This window comes from Amia ocellicauda, chromosome 3 (assembly GCF_036373705.1).
Source record: "Amia ocellicauda isolate fAmiCal2 chromosome 3, fAmiCal2.hap1, whole genome shotgun sequence".
Classification (NCBI taxonomy): domain Eukaryota; kingdom Metazoa; phylum Chordata; class Actinopteri; order Amiiformes; family Amiidae; genus Amia; species Amia ocellicauda.
This window is the reverse complement of record NC_089852.1, coordinates 35193305-35209089: the sequence shown is the minus strand read 5'-3', so window position 1 is coordinate 35209089 and position 15785 is coordinate 35193305. Positions and strand designations below refer to the sequence as shown.

The 15785-nt window shown below is 40.9% G+C and overlaps 2 protein-coding genes across 6 annotated transcripts; one reads left to right on the top strand and one right to left on the bottom strand.

Annotated features, from left to right (window-relative positions):
* The first annotated feature begins 675 nt into the window (after positions 1 to 675).
* On the top strand, positions 676 to 4320 carry LOC136746594 (sialidase-3). 5 transcript variants are annotated; one of them, XM_066699190.1, is made up of 3 exons: positions 676 to 930; positions 2040 to 2258; positions 2787 to 4320. In XM_066699190.1, exons 1-3 carry the CDS (start codon positions 910 to 912, stop codon positions 3804 to 3806), a joined length of 1260 nt encoding a protein of 419 aa, XP_066555287.1. In that variant the 5' UTR covers positions 676 to 909; the 3' UTR covers positions 3807 to 4320. The 5 variants fall into 5 exon arrangements, with proteins under 5 accessions (XP_066555287.1, XP_066555286.1, XP_066555290.1 ...); XM_066699189.1 differs by lacking the exon at positions 676 to 930 and adding an exon at positions 937 to 1055; XM_066699193.1 differs by lacking the exon at positions 676 to 930 and adding an exon at positions 1303 to 1483.
* A 696-nt stretch (positions 4321 to 5016) lies between these two features.
* On the bottom strand, positions 5017 to 8406 carry LOC136746595 (sialidase-3). The gene is made up of 2 exons (XM_066699194.1): positions 8025 to 8406; positions 5017 to 6601 (listed from the first exon to the last, which is right to left on the bottom strand). Exons 1-2 carry the CDS (start codon positions 8253 to 8255, stop codon positions 5600 to 5602), a joined length of 1233 nt encoding a protein of 410 aa, XP_066555291.1. The 5' UTR covers positions 8256 to 8406; the 3' UTR covers positions 5017 to 5599.
* Positions 8407 to 15785: the final 7379 nt, after the last annotated feature.

Below are 15785 nucleotides of genomic sequence, written 5' to 3'. Positions count from 1 at the left end.
ACAGTTTTAAATAAATATTTTAACAGTTGGCGATATCAGGTTAAATATAAAATGATGAAACACTTTTTGTTAGCTTAGCAATTTAAAAAGTAAAATTGAGCCAATTAGCAGTTCAATTAAGATGTCAATTAAGTAAAGCTTTGGTGGAACAAAAAACAGCAAGACATTGTGCCCCCAGGAGCAGGGCTGAGAGTCAAAGCAGTGTCAGACTGCCTTATTGGGGTGCAGCAGTGAAACACTAAACACATGCATCTCTAGATGTTCCTGTGTGTAAATCAGATTCCTTAGAGGCCACAGTGGACAGAATCAGAGAAATGTTTGTCAGGTATTACATTTTGTGGTCACGTACAACACATTTTAGTGCTGTATGGCCTTTTCTTCTCCAGTATGACATTATTTGGTCATGTATGACACTTTTGCACTCTTCACATATAATACTTTTTGGTCGGTATGCCACTTTTTGGCTGTCCACTTTGTGTTTTCCTTAATGACCTCCTATTTACATATTAAACAACAACAACAACAATTATTATTATTATTATTAATAATATTATTATTAATACTATAATTCTAATGATTAAATCACTCCAACCAGGCGTTCTTGTTTAAAAAGCTTTCAACTATGCTGTGTAGAATAATTGTGAGGGCAAAGTGCCGTCATCAAACCGGAACTCAGCCATTGTAGATGCACCACAGCTCTAGACTGACACAACCTCACCAAAAATACTGCGATTTTTCACCTCAATCTTTTTACATGTAATTTTTACAGGATTAAGTCGGAAATGCACGAAATGTTCCGGGGATTCACGAAGCACGAAAGTCAGATTCGACAGAAAAAGCGTGTCAAGGATCCAGCCTGCCAGGGAAAAACGTGTTTTCCGATGTGAAATAAAAAAGAAATACAACAATATGTATAAACACTGGACACCAGTAGGTCTATGCATGTTTTATTAGTTTTGTATTTTATTATTACAAACGATTACGATAGCAAACACAATCTACACAAGGAATATATCGCCGTCCAAGCATTGCGTCTGCAGGGCAGTGCACTACAGGTAGGGATACGCATCATACTAATTATAATAATTGCTTAATCATTTCTGTTTCTTTATTGGGGATGTGTGCCTATGTACCCACAGAAGCATCGAATGTGCGAAGAGAGTGTAGATTGCGCTCCTTGACTCTAAGGTCGCATTCCTGTAGCGCAGATGTCCGCAGTTCTGTGCAGATCTGCGCTGCTGCACCAATGGGATCGGTGGAATTCTGCAGATCTGCGCAGAACTGCGGACATTTGCGTTACAAGCACGCGTCCTTACTTCCTGCACTGTCGACAGTGGCAGGGATATTGCATTTTATATCGTGAATGGTTCTCTGCCAATAAACGTGTAAATGAATATTGTAGAGCAACTCAGATGCACACACGCTGACGTGATATAATCTGATACCGGATACCCATTAAGGCTGCGACTGCAGACGCATTACAGTAACCAGTTCTGCCGGTTTCACTCTGCACGTATTAAACAGCTCCATAGTTTTGCTTGTGTTGATTCGGAGAAGTAAAACTGAAGAATCGTGCAAAATATTTGATATGTGACAGTAAATGAATTGAATCATTATTATGGTTGTTGTTGTTGTTGTCTAAACTACATTATTTTAAGACTGCATTCAATTTCTGTTTTATTACAATGTATCTTGTAGATTTGCGTTGAAGTGCCTCGTAGCAAACGCAATAAGAGGAAGGAGTTAAGGGGGAAGATAAATTGAAAGTTGTTTCTGGCTGGCTTGGTTGACAGTTTTATACAACAGAAAACCTGCGTATAACGCCGTTAAACTGCTGATGGAGGCAAAGTTAGTTACATGGAAAGATTATGATTGAGTGGCTTATGCTTTATGATTGGTAGAGACGCTATATATATCGGACCGTGTCTGTACGAGTGAGTTAAACAGGTAGAACACATTGCACTGGATATAATCTTCATTTTATCACCTTAAAATAGCGGGAGAACATACCTACATCATCCGTGTGTTATTTATTTCAGGATTTTTCCATTTGCACGCAAACAATGGCAATCCCAGAAAAGACGACCCTGTTCCGGCAGGAGCAGCCCGGCGGGGTGACCTACAGGATCCCGGCCCTCCTCTACCTCAGCGACACGGACACTTTCCTGGCTTTCGCAGAGAAACGCTCTTCCCCCCTCGACAGTCACGCCAAATACCTGGTGATGAGGAGAGGGACCCTGAGGGATGGGGCTGTTCAGGTACCGGAGGACACACGGTTTATTTGCATGTGTAGAGACCCACAAGGAAAGATTAGGGTGTCTTTTCTAAGAGAATCGCAATTAGTTACGAGTAATACAAGAAGTATGTTAATTACAATGGTCTTTTTCGTTTATTGTGTATGTAAGTTCATATAAAGTCTATTATTTCAGTGTATTTGCTTTGCTAGTTACTTGGTCGCTGCCTGAGTGATGGTGTGTTGCGAGGGTTCAGGCATTTGAAAGATCTTTAACTAGAGACTGCACTGATGAGGAAAGTGTGTTTTTTGGGACACAGTATGTATTATGGATCAGATTTTAACTTCTGTGCTGTCTAATGATTCCAGTTCCCATTGGCTGACTGCCCCACCTGCTCTGTAGTTTTGATCCAGGTCATCAGAATCTCACATCTTCAATAGTATTAGGGAGAAACCAAAACTCAGAGTTTATATTTGTGTAGTTTTAATCCAATGTGATTTTCCTGGATTTATGAAACGTAAACACTTTAAAGACATAAAGTTTGATTTTCAGTGGGCGCCCATGGTGGATCTTCTTACTGCATGTCTGCCTGGACATCGGACCATGAACCCCTGCCCGGTGTATGAGAAGCAGACCAAAACCCTGTTCCTCTTCTTCATCTGCATCTGGGGAACCACTTCCGAGTGCCGTCAGATTTTGACTGGGAGAAACGCAGCCAGACTCTGCTACATTCGCAGCACCGACAATGGGAAGAACTGGAGCCAGCTGGAGGAGCTGACAGAGACTGTGATTGGCAGCAAGGTGAATAAATGGGCAACCTTTGCAGTGGGACCAGGGCACGGTATCCAGATGGATTGTGGGAGGCTGATCATCCCGGCCTACGTCTACTACATCCACTGCAAGTGCTGTTGCCTGCTGCCCTTGCCTTGCTGTGTTAAGCCTCATGCACTCTCCTTCTACAGCGACGACTGTGGAGAGACGTGGCACGTGGGGGATTTCATACGGGGTCTGAAGTCCTGCGAGTGTGAAATGGCTGAGATCGTGGACCGGGACGGAAGGAGTAGCTTGTACTGCAATGCCCGCAACACAAAGGGCTACAGGGTGGAGGCTCTTAGTGAGAAGAGGGGGACAGAATTTGACAGACCCCATCTGGCACCCAAGCTGGTGGAGCAGCCACATGGGTGCCAGGGAAGCGTGGTCAGCTTCCCTGTGCCAGAGCAGCTTGCCCAGAGGGGAGCGGGAGAAAACCAAGAGAGCTCCGGCCTGCTGTTCACCTCAGAAACTCACACCGGGCTGCTTTTCTCCCACCCAACCAGCCGAAAGCAGAGGATGGACTTGGGGGTGTACCTGAACTGCTCACCCCCACACACCTCCGGCTGGCAGAGCCCCTGGATCATCCACACAGGGCCGAGTGGGTACTCTGACCTGGCCTACTGTAAAGGCTCAGAGAGCTTCGGCTGCCTCTTAGAGTGCGGGCTGAAGAGTGAGGTAGAAGAGATTGCATTTGTCAGTTTTCCCCTGGAAGATGTGATTGGGGCATCAGGACATAAAACAAGCTCTACATTACATTGAAGCACTTCCATATAGTTGACATCTCCACGCCTTATGTCAGATTAGTAGAACTAGTAGAATAATGCAAGCATGCATAAAATAAGCTCTTCCCTACTTTTTCTGTTTTCAGAATAAATGGTGCTTTTCTTTAAGTTCCATAAATGAGATTGATTTCAGGTTACGCTTGGGTCAAGATTGAGAAACCAGTAGTGTGAAGTGATGTGCTGGCAACCTCTCCCTCACTCTGAAGACATGACTACTCAGCACAAGGGATGGCCAAAACATAGAGGAGGGGTGGGGGGTGCTTAGAGTATGATGACCTGCATGCATCAGTATTTATTTAGATAAGCATTAATGAGGTCTTATGGAAGGGATTCAGACATGCTCTCTTTTTAGTTGTACAATTGGAATCAGTTCCCTTTTTGCGATCTATAAAAAGTCTGTGTAACCATTCATACCCAATTATCAGAACTGGACTCTAAAACCTCCAGAACCCTGTGTCTTCTTTGGAAATAAATATCCTCGCTTAATTGACCATCATCTCCAGCCTATTATTGTTGCCCCAATGCAGCCTTCAACTACTACTTTGTTTTGCCAAGAAACCAAAACACATAAACTAAACCAATTCCACTTTTCTAATCCTTTAATGATAAACAAAACAATTCAGTGAGATACACGAATTCAATTTGAAAGCAAGCAGGATATATATTGTATTTCATTTAATAGCAATTGTTGAAAAAAAAAGATAAATCATCTTGAATCTAATATTTTGATTATAAAGTACAAAATAAAATGTTTTGTTAATTTTCACAACCTTACTCCTAACTTGTATGTAATTCTACCAGTACTAATAAAAGTCATGATAATCTTTTCTATTTGCTTTACAATGTAATAATTCTCCGTCACAAATCAGTCACACAGCCCTTACAGGCTTCAGTTGTGAAGGTAGAACTTCTCAGGACTTGCTGGCGGCTGATGTCTCCGAACAATCAATCCGTGTGAACTGGATCAATTAATCATCTTTGACTGAAGTCCATCATAGGGCGCTGTGGTCCATTCAGTCCAGTATTTTTTAGATGCAATGACTAATTTTGTCAGTTCATTTGACAACTCTCCAGTCAGAGAGAAAAAAAGAGCTCTTTACACATTTATGGAGTATGGGAGAATCCAGGAAAGTTGTCTCACATTATTATTATTTATTTCTTAGCAGAAGGTGGTTGCTACTTAGGAGAAGCTATGACATTTAATACAAGACTTTCTCTTAAACATGGTTATGCAAATTATCAGGGAAAGTTAAAGATATGAAATGAGATACCACTGCACCACACAGAAGGATTCATACACATAATAGCATGTTCTGAGGATTAAAAACAAATGACAACAGTAAACGTCAGTTGAGTAGTTCATACAACCCCCTATATAAATAGGTGGAAGAGAGTAGTGATTGAAGTGATGGAGTTTATTTGTCCTGACCCCTTGGCTGAGGGAACGACAGTCTGGCCAGGAGGACGAGGCCATCAGAACCGGCCCCCTACGTGGGGGGTGGAGTGTTGCAAATCCAGAGACTGGGGAGGTTCAGGGATGTTGCTCTTGAGTTTTGTGTGATTGTGGCAGACCGTGTTTGCGATGCTATGGGAGCAAGCTACTGACACAACTTGAAATTGTTAGATATCATTTATGATTAAATGGTGAAGATACAAAGGAATGACAACAGTAAAATTAAAAACAGTAATGAGACATTTACAGTAAGAGCCTTTTCTGTTGGATGCTCTTAACATGAGCATTCTGCAAAACTGATGGCAGCAGTCCTGTATTTACACATTTCTGGTCTCTGCTGCAGTGCGTCCCATTACATCATTGATAGGCAATTTAACAAACACAATCTTTTCGTGATAGTCTTTTTCCCCACATTCAAACAGGCAGCCAAAGCTCTCTGTTCCATCAATGTAAGCCAGGTCAGAATAGCCACTTGGCCCAGAGTAAATGACCCTAGGGTCCTGCCATTTAGAGGGGTCTCTGGGTGAACAATTAAGGTAGATGCCTAGTTGACGTCTATCTGTGCTGCTGGATGGATGGGAATACAGAAGCCCACTATTCCCATCATTCCTAGGGAAGCTAATAACACTGCCTTGGCAACCAGATTTCTTCACATCCACTAGTTTTGATTTCTTCTCTTCAAAATCTTCACCTGCGTTCTTACTTTCAGCTTCTACCCTGTAATCTGACTTAGTGCGGGCATTACAGTACAAATACTTCCCTCCCTGGTGGTCAAGAACCTCTGCCATTTGACACTCTAGTGACTGTGACCGTGGCATCTGATTTCCCATCTTCCATTCCTGCCCTACATCTCTATAAATGCAGAAGGCAAATGGTGTGGGATTACAGCAAGTGCATTCGCATTTATAGCAAGTGCATCCGCTTATACAGGAACTGGGTGTGCATTTACATTGACAGCAACTCCCAATACATTTACAGCCACAAATGTTGTAGGCATAGGCTGGGATAATCAACCTCCCACTCTGCAGCTGCACCCCGTGGCCCGGCCCCACGGCGAAGGTCGCCCAATCCTTTTCTCTTTGGCCAATCACCTTCTCTGTCAAATTAGTTATATTGCTCCAGGTCTTGCCGTTGTCTTGGCTGGTTACATAACACAGTTTGGCTGCGTTTATCCCACTACACTTTTGCTCATTCTCAGTTTTATCAACGCAGATGAAGAAGAGGAACAGCGTTTTGTTGTTTTTGTCATACACAGGGCAGGGACTCATGGTGCGATATCCTGGTAGACATACACTCTGTAGCTCATGCATGGGTGACCACTGAAAACAAATTGAGAGTTAAGCCCAGTCAGGAAACAAAATCAGAATAGAAAATAGGTTACTTTTCTTTCTAGGCAACAGCTGTAATGGAGAATATACAGGCCTAAGAGTATTCCTCTTAAAGATTCTTCTCCTTCATTAGTCCCAACTGGAAAGCGTCCTATAGCCCACATTTTCAATCTCTGTTGTATTATATACAGTTAGGTACATAAATATTTGGACAGTGACACAATTGTCATCATCTTGGCTCTGTACACCATCACAATGGATTTGAAAGGAAACAATCAATATGTGCTTTAAGTGAAGACTTTTACCTTTAATTTGAGGGTAGATACATCCAAATTGGGTGAACGGTGTAGGAATCACACCCATTTGTATATGTGGTCCCCCCTGTTTTAGGTGCTCAAAAGTATTTGCACAAACTAACATAATCATGAATTACATTGTGAGTTTCAATACTTGGTTGCAAATCCCGTGTAGTCAATGACTGCCTGAAGTCTGGAACCCATAGTCATCACCAGATGCTGGGTTTCTTCCCTGGTGATGCTCTGCCAGGCCTGTACTGCAGCTGTCTTTAGTTCCTGCTTGTTCTTGGGGTGTTTTGCCTCAAATTATAGATTAAAGTATATATTTAAAGCACATCTTGATTGTTTCCTTTCAAATTCATTGTGGTGGTGTACAGAGCAAAAATGACGACAATTGTGTCACTGTCCAAATATTTTTGGACCTTACTGTATATATTGTGACAAAATATTGCATTTGTTCAGTTTCAAATTCCAGCTTGATTTATTCAATTACAACTCTGTACTTCTGATTCCTGTCAATTTAAATTTCAGAATTTAACTGGAATTTCCCCCATCTCTGGAAAATTATAACCACAATTATAATGCATTATATTATACTGTAAAGTACATTACAACAGAGATAGCTGTGAGAACACAGTTACATTAATGCAGCGTTTCAGTAAATAGAAGTCAGAAACCAGTTCAGAAGTTAGGTAACCATCAGCTGGACTGGCACCAAGATTTCTGTGAAGGGTCCAGTAGTTAGAAACTTCAGGATTAACGATTAATATATGTAATTGTGTGCCTTCTTAATTGTATGCATTTGTTTAAATAATAAAATGTGTTAATTCACAACTATACTATTATTTTAATTTAATTCAAAAACATTTGTTTGGAAAATAAAACATTTGTGTGAATTCAAGTACAATTTCAATGCTAAAAATATAGGCTTATTTCAAAATGAAGATACATCCTGTTATAAACCTCTTGGAACTTTCATATATGGGTATTAGAAATGGAAAAACGTGAGAGCATTCAGACTAGGATCCTTCATTCCAATTCAATCCTCACACCTGACTGTACTAAACCAACAGACTGTACCATCTTCAAAGCGATACTTAAATATAGATTACTTTTACCTGAACTGATTCACCGTTCATCTTTCCTTTCCTCATCACCAGGTATTTGGCATCACTATCAGCAGGTGAGGAGCGTTTCTCTGCGAAGGCCAGGAATGTGCCGATTTCCTCCAGGTAGATAAGGGCCGGGACTCTGTAGGTCACTCCATTGGGCTCCTGACTGAACACGATTTGGTTCAGTGGGGCCATTGGTGTTGTCTGGGGATTGTTGCTTGATGTAGAGCTACCCATTCTTGAAAAACAGTGAAACTGGAAAACAAAAGGAATATTGAAGAATAACACTTTTCCTTTTTAAAAATAAAGTAAAAGCATAATGCAAGGAAGAAAATCCTATTTTCCCCTTTTACAGCTTTAAAGAGACTGAGTGGACTGCAGCTCCTTGGTAGAGAAATACAACAGATATATGTCTGGGTCAAGTAGCCCTTTTTACACAGTTCTTGAATTCCTTATATGGGGAAGAGCTGGCACCCAGATCATCCTCTAACAAGACCGGATTTCCAGGAAGCCAAACCCCAGCGCATTCACACCCACAGTCTACCCATGTACATCCACAATACACAAACCTTGTTGAGCATTTTAAGATTGATTGTCTGTTTGCTAATGTTTTGCTCTGACTTTTTGTACGGTGTCTTTGGGTATCCCGAAAGGCTCTTGTAAATATTAAGTCAGGCTGGGGATCATATGACACCATGGCTTCTGCAGGTGGGTATTGAAACAAAGGTAAAATTAAGTTAAATATTGTAAAGCACAGAAACACAACATGAAAGTGATATCTACTAAGGTAAACATTTAAAGGGCTAACTGAATCAGACAGCATTTTTCCCCGAGTAAGTCTCCTTTAACATAATCAAAAATTATATCATTAACAAAGTGGAAGACACTGTAGTATAGAACTCAGGTGCAGGAAGAGATAAAGACAAGGCAAGAGACATGGTCGGGGGCACAAATCAGAAGGTCAGTCAGTCAATTGAGCATACAAGACCGTAAAGGGAAATACTAGAAGACGACAACACCCCCCTATATATATATATATATATATATATATATACACATTTAATAAAAATAAACTAAATAAAAAAAAAAACACTTAGACATGCAATGCAGAAACTAACAAGACTAAATGTTGAATGCATGAAGCAGGGGGTTTAATACAGAGCAGAGGGATGCAGGGTACAGGGATGTGTAGTGCTGGTCCAATGGGAGCAGAGGGATGATGGTGGACGTGCACATGGTGCTGAGGAAGGTTAATTGTACGATTGGTCATTGAGTTGGGGAATGTGAGAGACATGGTTAGTATTCTGGAGATGATGACCTCTGGAGGTGAACTGGGGAAGTGTGGATAGCAGATGTAACAGATATACATATATAGTTATTTATTTATTTTTTATTCTCAGGACAGATGAAGCACAAATAAACAAATAAATAAACTACTTTATTTCAATGACCAGCCTTATTGGATTAAAATTGTGTTGCTCAATATTTTGAATTAAAAAGACAACCAATAATTCAGGGATATTTGTAGAGTTTATTCTTTAAAAAAATGTTTGATCTGATCTCTCCAAAAGTCTTATAATCCCTCCGAAACCGTAAAAGTCTTATTCATGAGAATCAACACAAGTATTAATCTTGAGCAAACAAATAGAAACCCCCTTTGTTAATTTTGTGACGATTAAGGGTCAATCAACATGTTATTACCAAGATCCTCCATCAAAATATTCATGTGGAGAACTAAACTACACCTATGACACTTCATAGTGCACTTCATATGTTATGTCACACTGAATCAGAACATGCAACATCTATGACATACACCGATCATTATGACCATGACAGGTGAAGTGAATAACACCGATAATCTCGTTATCTTAGCACCTGTCAGTGGGTGGGATATATTAGGCAGCAAGTGAACATTTTGTCCTCAAAGTTGATGTGTTAGAAGCAGGAAAAATGGGCAAGCGTAAGGATCTGAGCGACTTTGACAAGGGCCAAATTGTGATGGCTAGATGGGTCAGAGCATCTCCAAAACTGCAGCTCTTGTGGGGTGTTCCCGGTCTGCAGTGGTCAGTACCTATCAAAAGTGGTCCAAGGAAGGAAAAGCGGTGAACCGGCGACAGGGTCATGGGCGGTCAAGGCTCATTGATGCACGTGGGGAGCGAAGGCTGGCCCGTGTGGTCCGATCCAACAGACGAGCTACTGTAGCTCAAATTGCTGAAAAAGTGAATCCTGGTTCTGATAGAAAGGTGTCAGAACACACAGTGCATCGCAGTTTGTTGCGTATGGGGCTGCGTAGCCACAGACCAGTCAGGGTGCCCATGCTGACCCCTGTCCACTGCCAAAAGCGCCTACAATGGGCACGTGAGCATCAGAACTGGATCACGGAGCAATGGAAGAAGGTGGCCTGGTCTGATGAATCACAAGTTCAAGGTGTTGACTTTGCCTCCAAATTCCACAGATCTATATTATATTACCTATATTCTAGGTAATCTTCTCAATTAGAGTTTGCATGGGTGAATGATTTATCGACCAAGTTAAGGAGGAAGTTAATGAACCAAATACATAACTAAACTACTACACAAGCACACTCTATATGCACTGTGTATGTAAGTTCATATAAAGTCCATTATTTCAGTGTATTTGCTTTGCTAGTTACTTGGTCACTGCCTGAGTGATGGTGTGTTGCGTGGGTTCAGGCATTTGAAAGATCTTTAACTAGAGACTGCACTGATGAGGAAAGTGTGTTTTTTGGGACACAGTATGTATTATGGATCAGATTTTAACTTCTGTGCTGTCTAATGATTCCAGTTCCCATTGGCTGACTGCCCCACCTGCTCTGTAGTTTTGATCCAGGTCATCAGAATCTCGCATCTTAATTACTATGTAAGGGGGAAACAAGAACTCAGAGTTTATATTTGTGTAGTTCTCATCCAATGTGCCTTTCCTGGATTCATAAAATCACCTCAAGCTCAACCTCTCCAAATCGGATCTCCTGTTTTCCCCCCACTCTTCCTCACCTTCTGCCCTCTGACCTCCCCATCTCGATCCCCTTGGAATCCACCACACTCTCTCCTTCTTCTTCCACTAAAAATCTAGGAGTCACCTTAGATCCTGCGCTCTCCTACACCCAGCACATCACCACGCTGACACACACCTGCAGATTCTTCCTGAGCAATATACGCCAAATCCGTCCCTTCCTCACCGACTACTCGACTCAGCTGCTCGTCCAGTCACTGGTCCTCTCCCGCCTGGATACTGCAACTCCCTCCTGGCCGGCCTGCCTGCATCCACTACCCGCCGCTCCAGCTCGTCCGGAGCTCTGCGGCTCGCCTGGTGTCTCTCTGCCCCGATTCGCACACGCTGCTCCACTGGCTCCCGATAGCGGCACGCATTCAGTTCAAGACTTTGACCCTCACCTACCGCTGTCTCACCACACTGCACCGAGCTACCTTCAGACCCTCGTCTCTCCATAATTTACATAAATTGTAAATTGGAATTTGTAAAATGTATTAGTTTGAATTGCTATGTTTTAGCTAAATTGAATTTGTAATGATTGATGCCTTGTACTTAACTGTATTTCTGCACTTTGTTTGCACTTATGTTGTAAGTTGCCCTGGATAAGGGCATCTGCCAAGAAATAAAAATAATAATAATAATGTAGAGCTACCCATTCTTGAAAAACAGTGAAACTGGAAAACAAAAGGAATATTGATGAATAACACACTCCTTTTTAAAAATAAAGTAAAAGCATAATGCAAGGAAGAAAATCCTATTTTCCCCTTTTACAGCTTTAAAGAGACTGAGTGGACTGCAGCTCCTTGGTAGAGAAATACAACAGATATATGTCTGGGTCAAGTAGCCCTTTTTACACAGTTCTTGAATTCCTTATATGGGGAAGAGCTGGCACCCAGATCATCCTCTAACAAGACCGGATTTCCAGGAAGCCAAACCCCAGCGCATTCACACCCACAGTCTACCCATGTACATCCACAATACACAAACCTTGTTGAGCATTTTAAGATTGATTGTCTGTTTGCTAATGTTTTGCTCTGACTTTTTGTACGGTGTCTTTGGGTATCCCGAAAGGCTCTTGTAAATATTAAGTCAGGCTGGGGATCATATGACACCATGGCTTCTGCAGGTGGGTATTGAAATGAAGGTAAAATTAAGTTAAATATTGTAAAGCACAGAAACACAACATGAAAGTTATATCTACTAAGGTAAACATTTAAAGGGCTAACTGAATCAGACAGCATTTTTCCCTGAGTAAGTCTCCTTTAACATAATCAAAAATTATATCATTAACAAAGTGGAAGACACTGTAGTATAGAACTCAGGTGCAGGAAGAGATAAAGACAAGGCAAGAGACATGGTCGGGGGCACAAATCAGAAGGTCAGTCAGTCAATTGAGCATACAAGACCGTAAAGGGAAATACTGGAAGACGACAACACCCCCCTATATATACACTCACCTAAAGGATTATTAGGAACACCTGTTCAATTTCTCATTAATGCAATTATCTAACCAACCAATCACATGGCAGTTGCTTCAATGCATTTAGGGGTGTGGTCCTGGTCAAGACAATCTCCTGAACTCCAAACTGAATGTCTGAATGGGAAAGAAAGGTGATTTAAGCAATTTTGAGCGTGGCATGGTTGTTGGTGCCAGACGGGCCGGTCTGAGTATTTCACAATCTGCTCAGTTACTGGGATTTTCACGCACAACCATTTCTAGGGTTTACAAAGAATGGTGTGAAAAGGGAAAAACATCCAGTATGCGGCAGTCCTGTGGGCGAAAATACCTTGTTGATGCTAGAGGTCAGAGGAGAATGGGCCGACTGATTCAAGCTGATAGAAGAGCAACTTTGACTGAAATAACCACTCGTTACAACCGAGGTATGCCGCAAAGCATTTGTGAAGCCACAACACGTACAACCTTGAGGCGGATGGGCTACAACAGCAGAAGACCCCACCGGGTACCACTCATCTCCACTACAAATAGGAAAAAGAGGCTACAATTTGCACAAGCTCACCAAAATTGGACAGTTGAAGACTGGAAAAATGTTGCCTGGTCTGATGAGTCTCGATTTCTGTTGAGACATTCAGATGGTAGAGTCAGAATTTGGCGTAAACAGAATGAGAACATGGATCCATCATGCCTTGTTACCACTGTGCAGGCTGGTGGTGGTGGTGTAATGGTGTGGGGGATGTTTTCTTGGCACACTTTAGGCCCCTTAGTGCCAATTGGGCATCGTTTAAATGCCACGGCCTACCTGAGCATTGTTTCTGACCATGTCCGTCCCTTTATGACCACCATGTACCCATCCTCTGATGGCTACTTCCAGCAGGATAATGCACCATGTCACAAAGGTGGAATCATTTCAAATTGGTTTCTTGAACATGACAATGAGTTCACTGTACTAAACTGGCCCCCACAGTCACCAGATCTCAACCCAATAGAGCATCTTTGGGATGTGGTGGAACGGGAGCTTCGTGCCCTGGATGTGCATCCCACAAATCTCCATCAACTGCAAGATGCTATCCTATCAATATGGGCCAACATTTCTAAAGAATGCTTTCAGCACCTTGTTGAATCAATGCCACGTAGAAGGCGAAAGGGGGTCAAACACAGTATTAGTATGGTGTTCCTAATAATCCTTTAGGTGAGTGTATATATTTAATAAAAAATAAAACAAATAAATAAACACTTAGACATGCAATGCTTAGCAACAAAGCAATCAATCAAATAAACCAATAATAAACCCAATAACAATAAACCATAAAGATATAACCAATAAGGAAGTAAAAGAACATACCTCGAAAAATAAAGCAAACGTGAAAACCAAACAGTGCACACAAACAGTAATTAAGTGCAAATAAATCATATTAGAAAAATACATTGAAAGTGATCTACTGCTGGGTACCCGTCACACCCCGCCCGTGACAGTCACAGCCCTATTAGTGAGCAAACATTTGAAGAGCTTCGTGGCAAAACGTGATAATGAAGCCAATTCCACACATGATTCAGGCTCTTGCTATGGTTATACCCCTAGAGGGTACCCTTTTTAATCTAAAACGAGTTATGTCTTGTAATCCCAATGCTAAAAACTGCTTTTTCCCCACCCAAAATGGGACATTTGGCATTCCCGAATTATATCAAAAGGCAATATATCATTTTAGCTAATCAGCATCGTGCTCGTTTTCAAATTAGCACTGATCTCTGAAACAGTGGCGTTCACACAATCACAGTGAATACATCATTCAACAGGTTGACGAAGTATCAGATAATATCACAAATTACAAACCCATACTTAATAGCAATTTGCTTATTGGAAAGAGATGTTTCTGTGAAATAAAGGGACAGACTAAAACGAATGACAAAACGGAATGCCCATTGACTATAATGGGGAAAACAGAAGGACGGTCTATATCTTCAAATCCCACACAGGAATCCTAAAATCCTGAATACACTTTCTTTAAAATAACCTCATATAAGTGGAATGACAGCTGCTTTCTATGGAATAACAGTCCTGGAGTATCGAAAACGCACTGAAAACATAGCACAAATCTGTCCTTCTGTCCTGACCAGTGATGTTCCCCACAATAAAGTTATACCCACATCTGTTTGTGTTTTAGGTAAGTAGGTATTGTGATTTTATTTGTATTAATTTATTTAAATAACAGCTACAGCCTTTTAGAAATATTAATAATAACACAAACTTTTAAATAAATAGAACCGTTACTTTATTGTCACACTCTGCACTCTGGCCATGACTGAGATAAATAATAATAAAAAAATAATAATAAAATAAAAATACATAATGAGATCTTATGGGAGGGATTCAGGGTTGCTCTCTTTTCAGTTGTGCAATTAGAATCAGTCGCCTTTTTTCAGACTATAAAAAGCCTGTGTAACCATTCATACCCAGTTCTCAGAACTGGACTCTAAAACCCCCAGAACCCTGTGTCTTCTTTGGAAATAAATGTCCTTGTTTTATTGACCATCATCTCCAGCCTGTTATTATTGCCCCAATGGAGCCTTCAACTGCCACATTGCTTTGCCAAGAAACCAAAACACACAAACCAAACCAATTCCACTTTTCTAATCCATTAATGATAAATGAAATGCTTCAGTAAGATACATGAATTCAATTTGAAAGCAAGCAGGATATATATTGTATTTCATTTAATAGCAATTGTTGAAAAAAAAAGATAAATCATCTTGAATCTAATATTTTGATTATAAAGTACAAAATAAAACGTTTTGTTAATTTTCACAACCTTACTCCTAACTTGTATGTAATTCTACCAGTACTAATAAAAGTCATGATAATCTTTTCTATTTGCTTTACAATGTAATAATTCTCCGTCACAAATCAGTCACACAGCCCTTATAGTCTTCAGTTGTGAAGGTAGAACTTCTCAGGACTTGCTGGCGGCTGATGTCTCCGAACAATCAATCCGTGTGAACTGGATCAATTAATCATCTTTGACTGAAGTCCATCATAGGGCGCTGTGGTCCATTCAGTCCAGTATTTTTTAGATGCAATGACTAATTTTGTCAGTTCATTTGACAACTCTCCAGTCAGAGAGAAAAAATAGCTCTTTACACATTAATGGAGTATGGGAGAATCCAGGAAAGTTGTCTCACATTATTATTATTTATTTCTTAGCAGACACCCTTATCCAGGGTGACTTAAAAAAATATAAGTGCATTGCAAAGTGCAAAAATACAGTGCAGTTCAAGGCATAACATTTTACAAATTC

Excerpts from the sequence above, each read along its gene's own strand:
- LOC136746595 (XM_066699194.1), bottom strand. The coding sequence starts at position 8,255 with ATGGGTAGCTCTACATCAAGCAACAATCCCCAGACAACACCAATGGCC. Across the intron at positions 6,602-8,024 it reads TGAACGGTGAATCAGTTCAG|TGGTCACCCATGCATGAGCT; the intron begins GTAAAAGTAATC and ends ATTTGTTTTCAG.
- LOC136746594 (XM_066699189.1), top strand. The coding sequence starts at position 939 with ATGCATGTTTTATTAGTTTTGTATTTTATTATTACAAACGATTACGAT. Across the intron at positions 1,056-2,039 it reads TGCAGGGCAGTGCACTACAG|GATTTTTCCATTTGCACGCA; the intron begins GTAGGGATACGC and ends TATTTATTTCAG. Across the intron at positions 2,259-2,786 it reads TGAGGGATGGGGCTGTTCAG|TGGGCGCCCATGGTGGATCT; the intron begins GTACCGGAGGAC and ends TTTGATTTTCAG.